The sequence below is a fragment of the Otolemur garnettii genome, unplaced genomic scaffold (assembly GCF_000181295.1).
Source record: "Otolemur garnettii isolate 467f Iridium unplaced genomic scaffold, OtoGar3 scaffold00217, whole genome shotgun sequence".
Taxonomy (NCBI): domain Eukaryota; kingdom Metazoa; phylum Chordata; class Mammalia; order Primates; family Galagidae; genus Otolemur; species Otolemur garnettii.
The window spans coordinates 1,121,635-1,132,262 of record NW_003852612.1 but is presented as its reverse complement, the minus strand read 5'-3'; the positions used below and the strand labels follow the sequence as shown (position 1 = coordinate 1,132,262).

The window sequence follows — 10,628 nt, the reverse complement described above, 5'->3', positions numbered from 1 at the left end:
AAGAAAAGAAAAAGCAAGCTGTAAAAGTGTATTACAGTACAAGTCTACAAAAAACGTAAGACTGTTTTGTACACTACTAATGCATGTGTGTGTGTATGTATATACATATACATACATCTAACAGAAGTGTACATCCACACAGGGAGTGATGCACCCCAACTTTGAGGTGGGAGTTAGTTACCATTGGAGTAGGGGGATAGGAAAAAGGGTTACAGAATGTGTACTCAGGGGCTTTAGTTTATCTGAAATGTTCTATTTCTTATACACTAACTTATGAATACCCATGTGTTGTGTTTTGAGAAAAACTTTGAAGGGGTCTGAAATTTTTTCTAGCCCACAAATAGAGATGGTTGACCCTTTCCTTTGTACATAAAACAAACAAACAATGCATTAAAACTTTGGCAAAATAACCAAAATACTAGATTACTATGAAACACTATTGGATATTATCGACTGTCAACAAATATTTGATAAGTGAACAAAATGATTATGAAACTCACAATACCCAGCAACAATGGCCAAATGATGGCCTGCTGGTCTTGTGTCAAATGCTGGGCTAAGCACTTACATGTATTATTTCCACTAATCCCTACAGCAAACCCTTGAAGTTGGAATTATTCTCATATCCACTTTCCAGAAACTGAGGCTTCGGGGAGGGTAAGCCCAAAGAATCAGTTCAGTAGCAGACTCAAGAGTTAAATAATTTCACACACACGTGAACATACTCAAGTAGCATTTACATGTCTATAAAACTTATAGCTGCCACCTGGAAACCAGCTGTCACTCAGACATACTAATCCCTGGAGAGAAAAAGTCAGCTAGTCCTTTGGGCTTGGACTATCCGTGGCAAGATGATTTCCCTCCCTAGACCCAAGAACTCTGCCATGATTTCTTTCTAACACATTCCTGTGCCTCCTCCCTGTTCTGGCAATCCCCTCAAAGACCAATTTGCAGGCGGTTGACTCAGATGCATCTGTATCATCTCTGAGCAGTGGGACTCCGGGAGGCACTCTACAATAAAGCAAATTGGGCCACTGTGAGCTGAACAGTAATTGTACTCTGAGCCAGATCTCCCAAGGTTCCGGCTCCTTCCTGGGACTGCAATGGGCACTTCTGGAGGCTGCGTTAACTCTTTCAGGCCACCGGGGTGCTGTTTGTTGCACAGAGCCAATCATTTTCCAAATGGTACCATGGGGACCTCAAAGAGTTAAGGAAGCTTCCAAAAGGCCCTAATTTTTTTCCCCCCAAACTGGGACTTACATGCTGGGAGAATATTGCTCAATATTTTTTTTAAAAACTTTTATTTACTAACTTTATCTAAAGCTGCACCACCATGCTGTGTGGCTGTCCCCTCACACGAAAGGAAGGGAAAGAAAATGATGCTCTGGTCTCCAAAGGAGAATAAGGAATAAGAAAAGCTCTTGAGGAAATTGGGGGGAAAAAACCCAGCTTTTGAATGGCTGGGAGAGCCAGGCTGCTTTCCAGCATGACCATGACTGTTACTCTATTACTACAGAATTTGGGGACTTTGTCTTTAAGCAAGCTCAAAACATTTCTGAGATGCTGCATTAGGTTTCCATGCTAGTATGGACCCTCTCCTTTGTAAATTCAACCCAAAAAGTGGTGCATTAAAGCTCTGCTAAAACGTTATTTCCCTGAGACAGGAAGAGCTATATTGTAGGCTTCAGTCTAAGGTGATATAGAATCATTGGACATGGAAGGGTGTTTTTCCACGTGCCCTCTGGACACTGCACTTGAAGTAACTGTTGGCTATCCCTGTTGTTTTATTTAATGAAATTTATCTTTCTTCAATTGTCAGTTAGATCCACAGTTTTGTTTGTTTGTTTGTTTGTTTTTAATGAGAATGATTGACCACACCAATGGTATAATCTCTATACCATTGGCGGGGTAGTTAGCCTGAGAATGAAAACACACATGGACACATACACACACACATGCACACAAATACACTCACCTCCCAATACAACTAATGCAATGTTAATTCCAATCCTTCTATACTAGGAAATGGTTGGATTTCCACACCCCCCTCCACCATGTTACCCACTATACTAGTTATTTGTAGCTATATAACAAATTACCCCTAAATTGAATGGCCTAAAATAATAGAAATCATTAATTTTGCTTGCTGATCCATAATTTGGGAAGCTTTGAGCAGGGATGGCATTTCTCTGCTCCACTCAGGGGTTAAGAGAGCCGCTTCCAAGTAGAGCATCACACAACTGGCAGGTTGATGCTGACTGTCAGCAGCAAGTACAGCCTCAAGGTCAGGGGCCTTGGTTTTTCTCAACATAGGCACGTACTTGGGGCTATTTAGACTTCTTTGCCATATGGCAGCCAGGTTCCCAGAGTGAATAGTCCAAGTAGTAGAAAGAGGCAGCTGTGAGTCTTTTGAGCTCTGTGCCTGAAAATGTCACTGCTGCCCTATTTCACTAGCCCCGTCATCACAGATCCATCCAGATTCATGGACAGGGACACAGTCTCCACCTCTTGGAGGGAGAACCCATTCATAAAATCTCTAATCTACCACATTCATGCATCTCCCTCTCTTTAAATGTGGTCTCAACCCCACCCCCAAGGTAGTCTTCCCAGATAATGAGGAATTTTACACCAATTTCTGGGAATTCTCTATCTTCCTTCCTGATTTCTCTCTTATACATTCTAAGCATTATCATCAACTACTTCTGTAGCTCTAACTTTCTCTGTATCTATTACTAAATAACATCTCTATGCAATGTGAGGATCTCAAGAATTTTCTTTTCACCCATGCAAACTCAACCAAAGGCCAAAAAAAAAAAAAAAAAAAAAAAACCTGCCCAGACTTTCTAGAGAAATGCCTCCTTCTCTAGATGTGAGATCCTATGATGGGAAAGATTTTTAAAAGGTCAAAGTCCAAGGCTTTTGTTAGGAAAAGGACAACAGCCTACTGAATCTCTCCTAAAACCTTTGCTCCGCACTCTGCAGTAGCCCTTGGCCCCGTGTTACTTCCTGTGTGATGCAACAAAACCTCTTCCCTGTCTGCAATATACTGGAGCCAGCTATCCAAACATCCTGTGTGCAGAGGGTGACATTTTTTTTCTGCCCATGGGAAAAGTAAGGTCTTAGCCAGGCAGAGCCATTGTTCAGTGAGTCAGGGGATAAGGAATGGGAAAGCAGATATGCCTGATCCTACGAATCCAAGTGTTGAGCAAGGCATCTCAGTGGTTAACAGTGCACACCTGTAGCACACTGCCCAGCTTAAAACAAGTGGGGGACCTTGGCCAGGTTATGCAACCTCTCTAAACCTCTCTTTCCTCATTTATAAAGCTGCAATAAAAATGCCACCTGCTTCAGAAGGTTATTGTAAGGACGCATGAACGTTAAACAGAATGTCCAGTTAGCTAGTTAGAGTTGGTGGATATTACTTAGCTGTCCAGTGAAAGGGATCACTCACCTGAGCACCAGGGTGCCTGGTCTAAGTCTTGATTCTGTCCTTTGCTAGCTATTTGAACCTAGGGCATCTATTTTACCCCTCAGCTTCAATTCTAATAAATAGTTTTGTTAGCACAAGCCAAAGACAGAATAAAGTAATACTAAAAAGCAAAAGAAAAGAAAAAAAAAAAAAGACATGGTTGGGGAGATCAGACCCAAGATCAGATCAAGATTGAGACACTGTTCAACTTGCCTGGGCTGAGAACTCCTCTTTGACCTGGAAAAAGGAACACAGAGCCCTGGGGGAAAGGGGAAGCCTGCTGCTGCTCTGCATGAGAACTTCACTTCTCATTCACACTCCTGGGGCAGCTCCCTGTTAGGCTGTCTTTATCACCTGGACGTTTGCCAAAATGTTGAGTGGGTTAGCAACCCTGCAGTCCTTCCTCAACTCAAAGGCAATAGGGCTGGGATTTCCAATAGTACACACCAAGCCCACCTTTGCACTTGCCTAGCAGTTAATGCAAATTTCTATAAAAATAATGATAGGGATAGGAGAAAGTTCATCCCTTGACGTGTGTTTGGAGGAGTCAGACATGGTAGTAAACCAAACAGGCTAAAGGGACGTTCTTGTCTAAGATGCATCTCTGAGGACGTCTGCTACACAAGACCATGTCTATTGTCAAATCTCAAAACTCACTAAATTGATGCAGGTGGCAGCCACTGAGGTGGGCATGCACAGCTGTCCATCTTTACCCCATCCCAACTACAACATAGATCACCCCTTCCATGATGGATCTGACTATAAAAAAGGCTGAACTGGTCAGACAAGACCCTGCACCTCAGGAACATGGCCCTTCTCAAGCAGGAACAATAATTCAAAATCTTTGGTGTGCATTGCCTTAAAACAAAGAATATTCCAGATCATCTTAATTTTCCTTGGACCCAAAGTGAAAAGAGCAGGGTGTAGATTCAAGCTCCATCACACATACTCGTTCAGGACTCTTTTACATGACTCAGGAGCCTCCTGGGTACCCAGATGGGGTGTAGTTTCTATGACAACCAATATGTGCATAAGGCTTTGACATGAAGAGCCATAGTCCACAGGAAATGGCATGAAGTTTTAGGTTCCGATATTTCCAAGGGGCCTCTTCTTAAACAATCTTGAAGAGTACTGCTTAATGGTCATAATTCAGAGCACAGTGGTTGAAAGCTTGACTTCCTACACCAGGGCCTAAAAACTCCAATGAATGTTCTCAAGTGTTTGTGTACAGGCCAGATTTTATCTGCACGCTACCTGAGAAAAACCTTCCATCTTCCCCATATTTCTGTTCACTGCCAACTCTTAATTAAGAAGGCTGAAGCTCTGTCTCTGGCAGGGTATTATCAGTCAGAACTTCATAGAAATAATGTTTTGTGGGCATAATAAAAGAATATAGATATTAAGAAAATTATGAGCAGCCTGTGATATTCTGTCTCTCCAGGGTTTATCAGAGGGGAGCTCCAGAGATTCAAAAAGTAGCAGACAGTGTCAGTAGTTTGGGGGATCATGGCAACAGGATCTCAATCGTTTAAGCACAAGTGCAATTAGGATCTGGCAGAAAGGTAATGGAATTGTGTCTATCTTCCATGAACTATGGACCTTGTGGACCTTATAATCATTATCTTATTTTACCCTCACAGTTGCCCAGCAAAATGGTATCATTTAGCTTTACAGACAAGGAAACCAAGGTTCAGCAATACTTAGTAACTTGCTCAAGGATGGACAACTAATTACTGATGGAGCCAGCACATGAGCCCTGTTCCATGTGACTCGACACAGGGCCATTATGCCTCCAATTATCAGGACGGGGTTTAGGAAACAGAACAATGGGAACACTAGTTATAATAGAAACCCCTATATATGGTGCCTATAGGATGAGATAATATAAAGGAGTGACACGGGTTGGGTGAAAGATGTCACTGAGTGGGGGCCTGGGGGATCCTTATCAACATTTTCGAGAGAAATTAGACATCCAATTTTCATGTGAAAACCCTCCATTTTGAATAAATGGCTGTGAATTCATTTTGAATCCCTGCAGGCCACACAAATACACTCAGTGTGCTATTCAGTATCCTCTGCTCAGGACCAGGGCCATGACAGCAAAACCCCTATCCGCCTTCTTCACTTCCACAGCCCATGCCCTAGGACAGAGTATAGGGGGTGATAACTGTTTGTACAACAAATGAATAAATTCTCAAATCAACAAAAAGGGAGAGAAGTGAAGAAGAACCAAGTCCGGGTTCTTGGGTGCAGAGTCTGGCTGCCCAGGGAGGGTGGAAAAGGCACAGGACAGGGCCAGGAGCTCAGCAGGGACCAAACCACACACATTCCTAGCGGTTGGTGCTGGTGGGTGGGGACTGCTCACACTGTTCCTTCCATAAGGCAAAGTTGATCTGGGACCTGGGGTAAGGCTGACGCTTCCTGGATCGGGAGTGCTCAGGGTAGGCAGGGCCCTAGTTACCCAAACGGTAAAATGGGTGGGGATACAAGACCAAAACATGAGAGAAAATAATGAATCAACTCATGGACAGTAAGTTACTTGCCAATGTTTTTCAGAAAGACGTGCTAAGTGTGCAATGCATCCTACAGTTTCAAGAAGATTTTGCATCATCTTTGGGAATCTTTAAATATTCCTGATGAACAAGTTAGATGACATATATCAATGATGCCATCCCAATCGGAACCTGCCAAAGTCTCTGTCTTAGTTTATGTTCAGATGTGAAAAGCAAATCACATTCTCCATGCCTTCAATGTTTTGTTGGTTTATGCTTTTTCAGTTATAACCCCAAACCAAAAGTCAACAAAAGCAAAAACTTAGTAAAACTAAGTATTATAAAAGGATACATTTTCAACTGTATGGCTAGCCTTCAACTATAAGGCAGAGCTTGCTGTCAGAAGCTTTATTTCCAGATAACAAGGGGAATGCCTTGCACCTAACCTGTTGCCAGCTGCCACTGGTCGGAAGGCCAATCTGACTGACAGGCTGGGCTTCCCCAATGTGCCCTTGTCCAGGAAAAGGAGGTATAGCCTGGTGTGTCCCATTGATCATCCCTTGGTTTGCATCATTGGCACAATTTGCTGCAAGCCACTCTGGCTGTCCCAGGCCTTGTTGTTGGTATTTCTCGAGTGTGAGGTCACTAGCTATCCCCACGACTCATGTGCCAGAGCACATCTTACTCTCCAAACTTCCAAAGGAGTTGAACTCTTCTATGGCTCCTAAGCTGGGATTGTGGCTGAACAATGTAATTTTTTAGCTAAAGAAACAATATTACAAGAGAGCCAACTGTCTGTCCTTCTCAAGCCCCTCGCCACTAAGCTTGCCATTGGTAGAGACACTCTTGCTAGAGTGTGAATAACTGCATCCCCCCTATACCCGAAATTCGTATGTTGAAATCCTTTCTACCTCAAGAGAGGGGATTGGGAGGTGGGTCTTTAGAAGACAATTGTATAAGCATGCCCTTATACAAAAGCCTGAAGAGAGCCCCCCCCCCGACCCCTTCCACCACAGGAGTTCATTGCATTAGGTACCATCTATGAGCCATAAAGTAGGCTCTCGCCAGATACTGAATCTGCTTGATCTTGGACTTTCCGGGCTCCAAACTGTGAGAAATAGATACGTGTTGTCCATACTCCACCCAGTTTATAGTATTTTACTAAAGCAGCGTGAACAGGCTAAGACAGCGACCAAACAGAAGCCACTTGTGAGGATATTAAAACCACCAGCTTCAGTTTCCAGCCAGCCCAGAAGTGTTCCCAGAGCACTGTTACCACCTTACAATTTCAAAAATAAGGACACTGACCTTTAGGAACAGGGGTAGAAGACTTAACAAGCTCTTCTGACGTTCATCCGGGCTCCTGTCACTCAACTGCTCATATTCCAGAAATTGCCTTTCCAATGTGTCCCAGAGGGCTGTCGGGCCAGGGCTCTGCCCTCCAACCGGGAAATTCGACTGTGTAACAGTGTCCTGGTCTCCATTTCTGGCACTTGGATCTTCAGATCTGTCTTCTGCCTTTGAGAGATCTTCTGCCTCCATGCCTTGGCCAAGCAGCTCTAAATTCAAAACAAGCAAAATCGAAAAGTCCTGTCACATCACTTCCTGAGGACTCTGGTTGTGGGACAAGGTACAGTACTCATTTGCTCCAGTTCCTACTGAGGATGGTTCCCCTAAGAATCTGAAACTGACTAAATAGGGAAGGCTTTTCTAAAAAAGGGGCTCAGTTTAGATGTGAGTAATCTATATGGACACCCTGGTGCCCATCAGGTGCTGCCCTGGGCCCCTCATACAGCCTCTCGCACACAGACAGAGATGATTGGCTGTTCTTAATCTCTCCATACAAGTAAGCAAACAGACTGGGCCAAAGGCACACACACAGGTATCGGTTGATACAAACCTTTAATACTAAACTCTTTTTTTGTTTTTTATTACCTGATGATGCGTCTCTTTTAAAAGCTTGAGTAGGGTGGGCATGGTGGCTCACATCTGTAATCCTAGCACTCTGGGAGGCCAAGGTGGGTGGATCACTTGAGCTCGGGCATTCAAGAACAGCCTGAGCAAGAGTGAGACCACATCTCTACTAAAAAACAAAACAAACAAATAAAAAAACTAGCCAGCCATTGTGGTAAGTACCTGTAGTATCAGCTACTTAGGACACTAAGCCCAAGAGTTTGAGGTTGCTGTGAGCTATGATGCCACAGCACTCTGCCCAAGGCAACAGAGTGAGACTGTCTCAAAAAAAAAAAAAAGCGTGAATAAAGGAGCTATGTAAATATTTTACAAGTGTTTGTGGAGACATGTATTTCTATAACTTAATCTATAACTTCTTTTTTACCATTAGTCAGAAAGGATAGCAATTCCTCATTCTCAGCAGAATGAGGAGAACTTTGTTCTCCAGATAACCCTTTAAATCCTCAAGTTTAGGGGTGATACTCTCTTAAAAGTGCACACAGGAGCAATTTATACAAGCCAGGAGCCTCAAGTCGTAGGCATAAGAACAAGAGCTCAGTGGCACCTGTGGCTCAAAAGGGTAGGGCGCCAGTCCCATATGCCGGAGGTGGTGAGTTCAAACCCAGCCCCAGCCAAAAAAAAAAACAAAAACAAAAACAAAAACAAAAAAAAAAAGCAAAAAAAGAACAAGAGCTTAGGTGATGAAATAGCCGAAGACTGACAGAGCAGATAGTAACCTTCAAGAGGTACCTTTGTTTGTGTCCTAGACTTTCCAATTATCAAACTTTCAGGTGAGTTGTGATTGACTCCCAGCAGCACAAAGTTTGTTTATGATATGCTTATCTAGATATAGTTAACTTTAAGAAGAGACCAGAATGTCCGGGCTCCCTGAAAAAATCCGTCCCCAAACTCAGCGTCACTGTGTAGGAGTCCAACCTGGGGCCAGCCAGCATCTGACAATCACAGCGTAGTGGCCAGAGGGACATGCAGAGTTGGGTCCCAGGATTTTGCCCTTGGCTACAACAGCAGAAGGGGACATCATGCTTAACTGTAGCCCAGATGCACATTTTTTGCAGATGAGAATGGGCCCCTCCCCATCCTCTCGCTGAGACCCCCTTTCCCCTTATGAACAGAACTTCGTCTGCCCTGGTGCCTCTCTGATCACACACACTTCCTATTCGCTCCATTTAAAAAAAAAAAAAAAAAACTGCTTTCCTATTACAAAAGCCATGTCAGTTTATTGTCAAAAATTGAGAAGGAACAAATATCAGGAAGAATATAAAACTTGCCCATGCCCAGAAAAAACGACTGCTGACATTTCAGCTTTTATCTACGAATATATGGTTTAAGAAAGAACAAACAAACCCGCAATGCTGTGGAAGCAGACTTGTTAGTTATACTTCAACTTTTGTTGAGTGCTTGGCTGTGGGCTTCTGGGGGATTTTATTTGTTTCCTTTTGGGGGGTCGACCAAAAGAAGATGTGGCTGCTCCCACCCTCAGCCCCTTCCCTGACCTGAGTGGGCTCCCCTCTGGCTTTGTCCCTTTGCTCCTTTATTCCTGGGACCTTCATTCCCCACCTCATTCCCTTCTTCCCCGCCCCCTCCACCCACCTGCTCAATATCTATTATTTCTCTAGCACAGGGTCTTATTTTTTTCCAAAATAAAAATATCCTCTTTATTATTCTTTTTCTATTAATTGGGGCTTTTTTTTTAGATTATTATGAAGGCTCAAACAATTAGGTTACAATGTCTGCATTTTTCAGGTAAGGTCACTGTTGTAGTTGTGCCTGCCCCCAGGAGGTGGGGGGAAGGCGTGCCATATACCTTTACTTTGGGCCCATTAGGTAAGAGCACGTTAATCCCCCCCCTCCTCCCCTCTCCTCTTTCCCTTCTCACCTGCCCCCATCCCCGCAACTTGAATTAAATCAAGTCTTTCTCTTGTTGGGCATTAGTCTGCTGGCTAGTTCATCTACTGGCTTCATATTAGTATCAACTACATTGGATACTTGCTTTTCCACTCTTGTGATACCTTACTAAGAAGAATGTGTTTCAACTCCACCAAGGTTAATACAAAAGATGTAAAGTCTCCATCCTTTTTATGGCTAATACAGTCTCTTTGGAAAGAAGTATGGAGAATCCTCAAACAATTTAAAATAGACCTTTCATTTGATCCCACAATCCCATTACTAGGCATCTACCCAGAAGAAAAAAAAATCATTTTATCAGAAGGACATTTGCACTAGATTGTTTATTGCAGCTCAATTTACAAGTGCCAAGATTTAAAAACAAACCAAGTGCCCATCAACCCATGAACCCATGATCAGTAAACTGTGGTGTATGTGTACCGTGGAGCACTAGCACAGGGCCTCATAAAGCCTCACACACAGGACCTGGTTTGGGGCATCTCAAGTCACTGAATGATCTTCTGCATCTTTTCCGCATCTCACCCTTCCACCCGGCATTATGTCCTCAGACCTAACCACGTGGCTCTGTTTGCCAGTTCATTTCCTCTAACTGCTGCCTCATGTTCCAAAGCAGACATCACGTGCCCATTTTCCTTGTTGGCTGTTGCAGTGACAGGAGGCTAAGTTATCCATGACTTCCGTTACTGCACACAGGCTGGGGTGGAAGATCTTTTGTTGGTCCCCTCTGCGGGCTGCATGTGACTGACTCTGCATGTGTTTGCAAGAGCAGCAGGACTGAATTAAAGGTT

General features: G+C 43.5%; 1 protein-coding gene across 1 annotated transcript in view; it reads right to left on the bottom strand.

Annotated features, from left to right (window-relative positions):
* WDFY4 (WDFY family member 4) overlaps positions 1 to 10,628 on the bottom strand; it is a 279,600-nt gene that overhangs the window by 247,720 nt on the left and 21,252 nt on the right. Inside the window, exon 2 of the mRNA XM_003801656.3 lies at positions 7,270 to 7,520. Coding sequence (XP_003801704.1) covers positions 7,270 to 7,503 — 234 coding nt within the window. The 5' untranslated portion in view covers positions 7,504 to 7,520. The remainder of the gene's footprint in view (positions 1 to 7,269; positions 7,521 to 10,628) is intronic.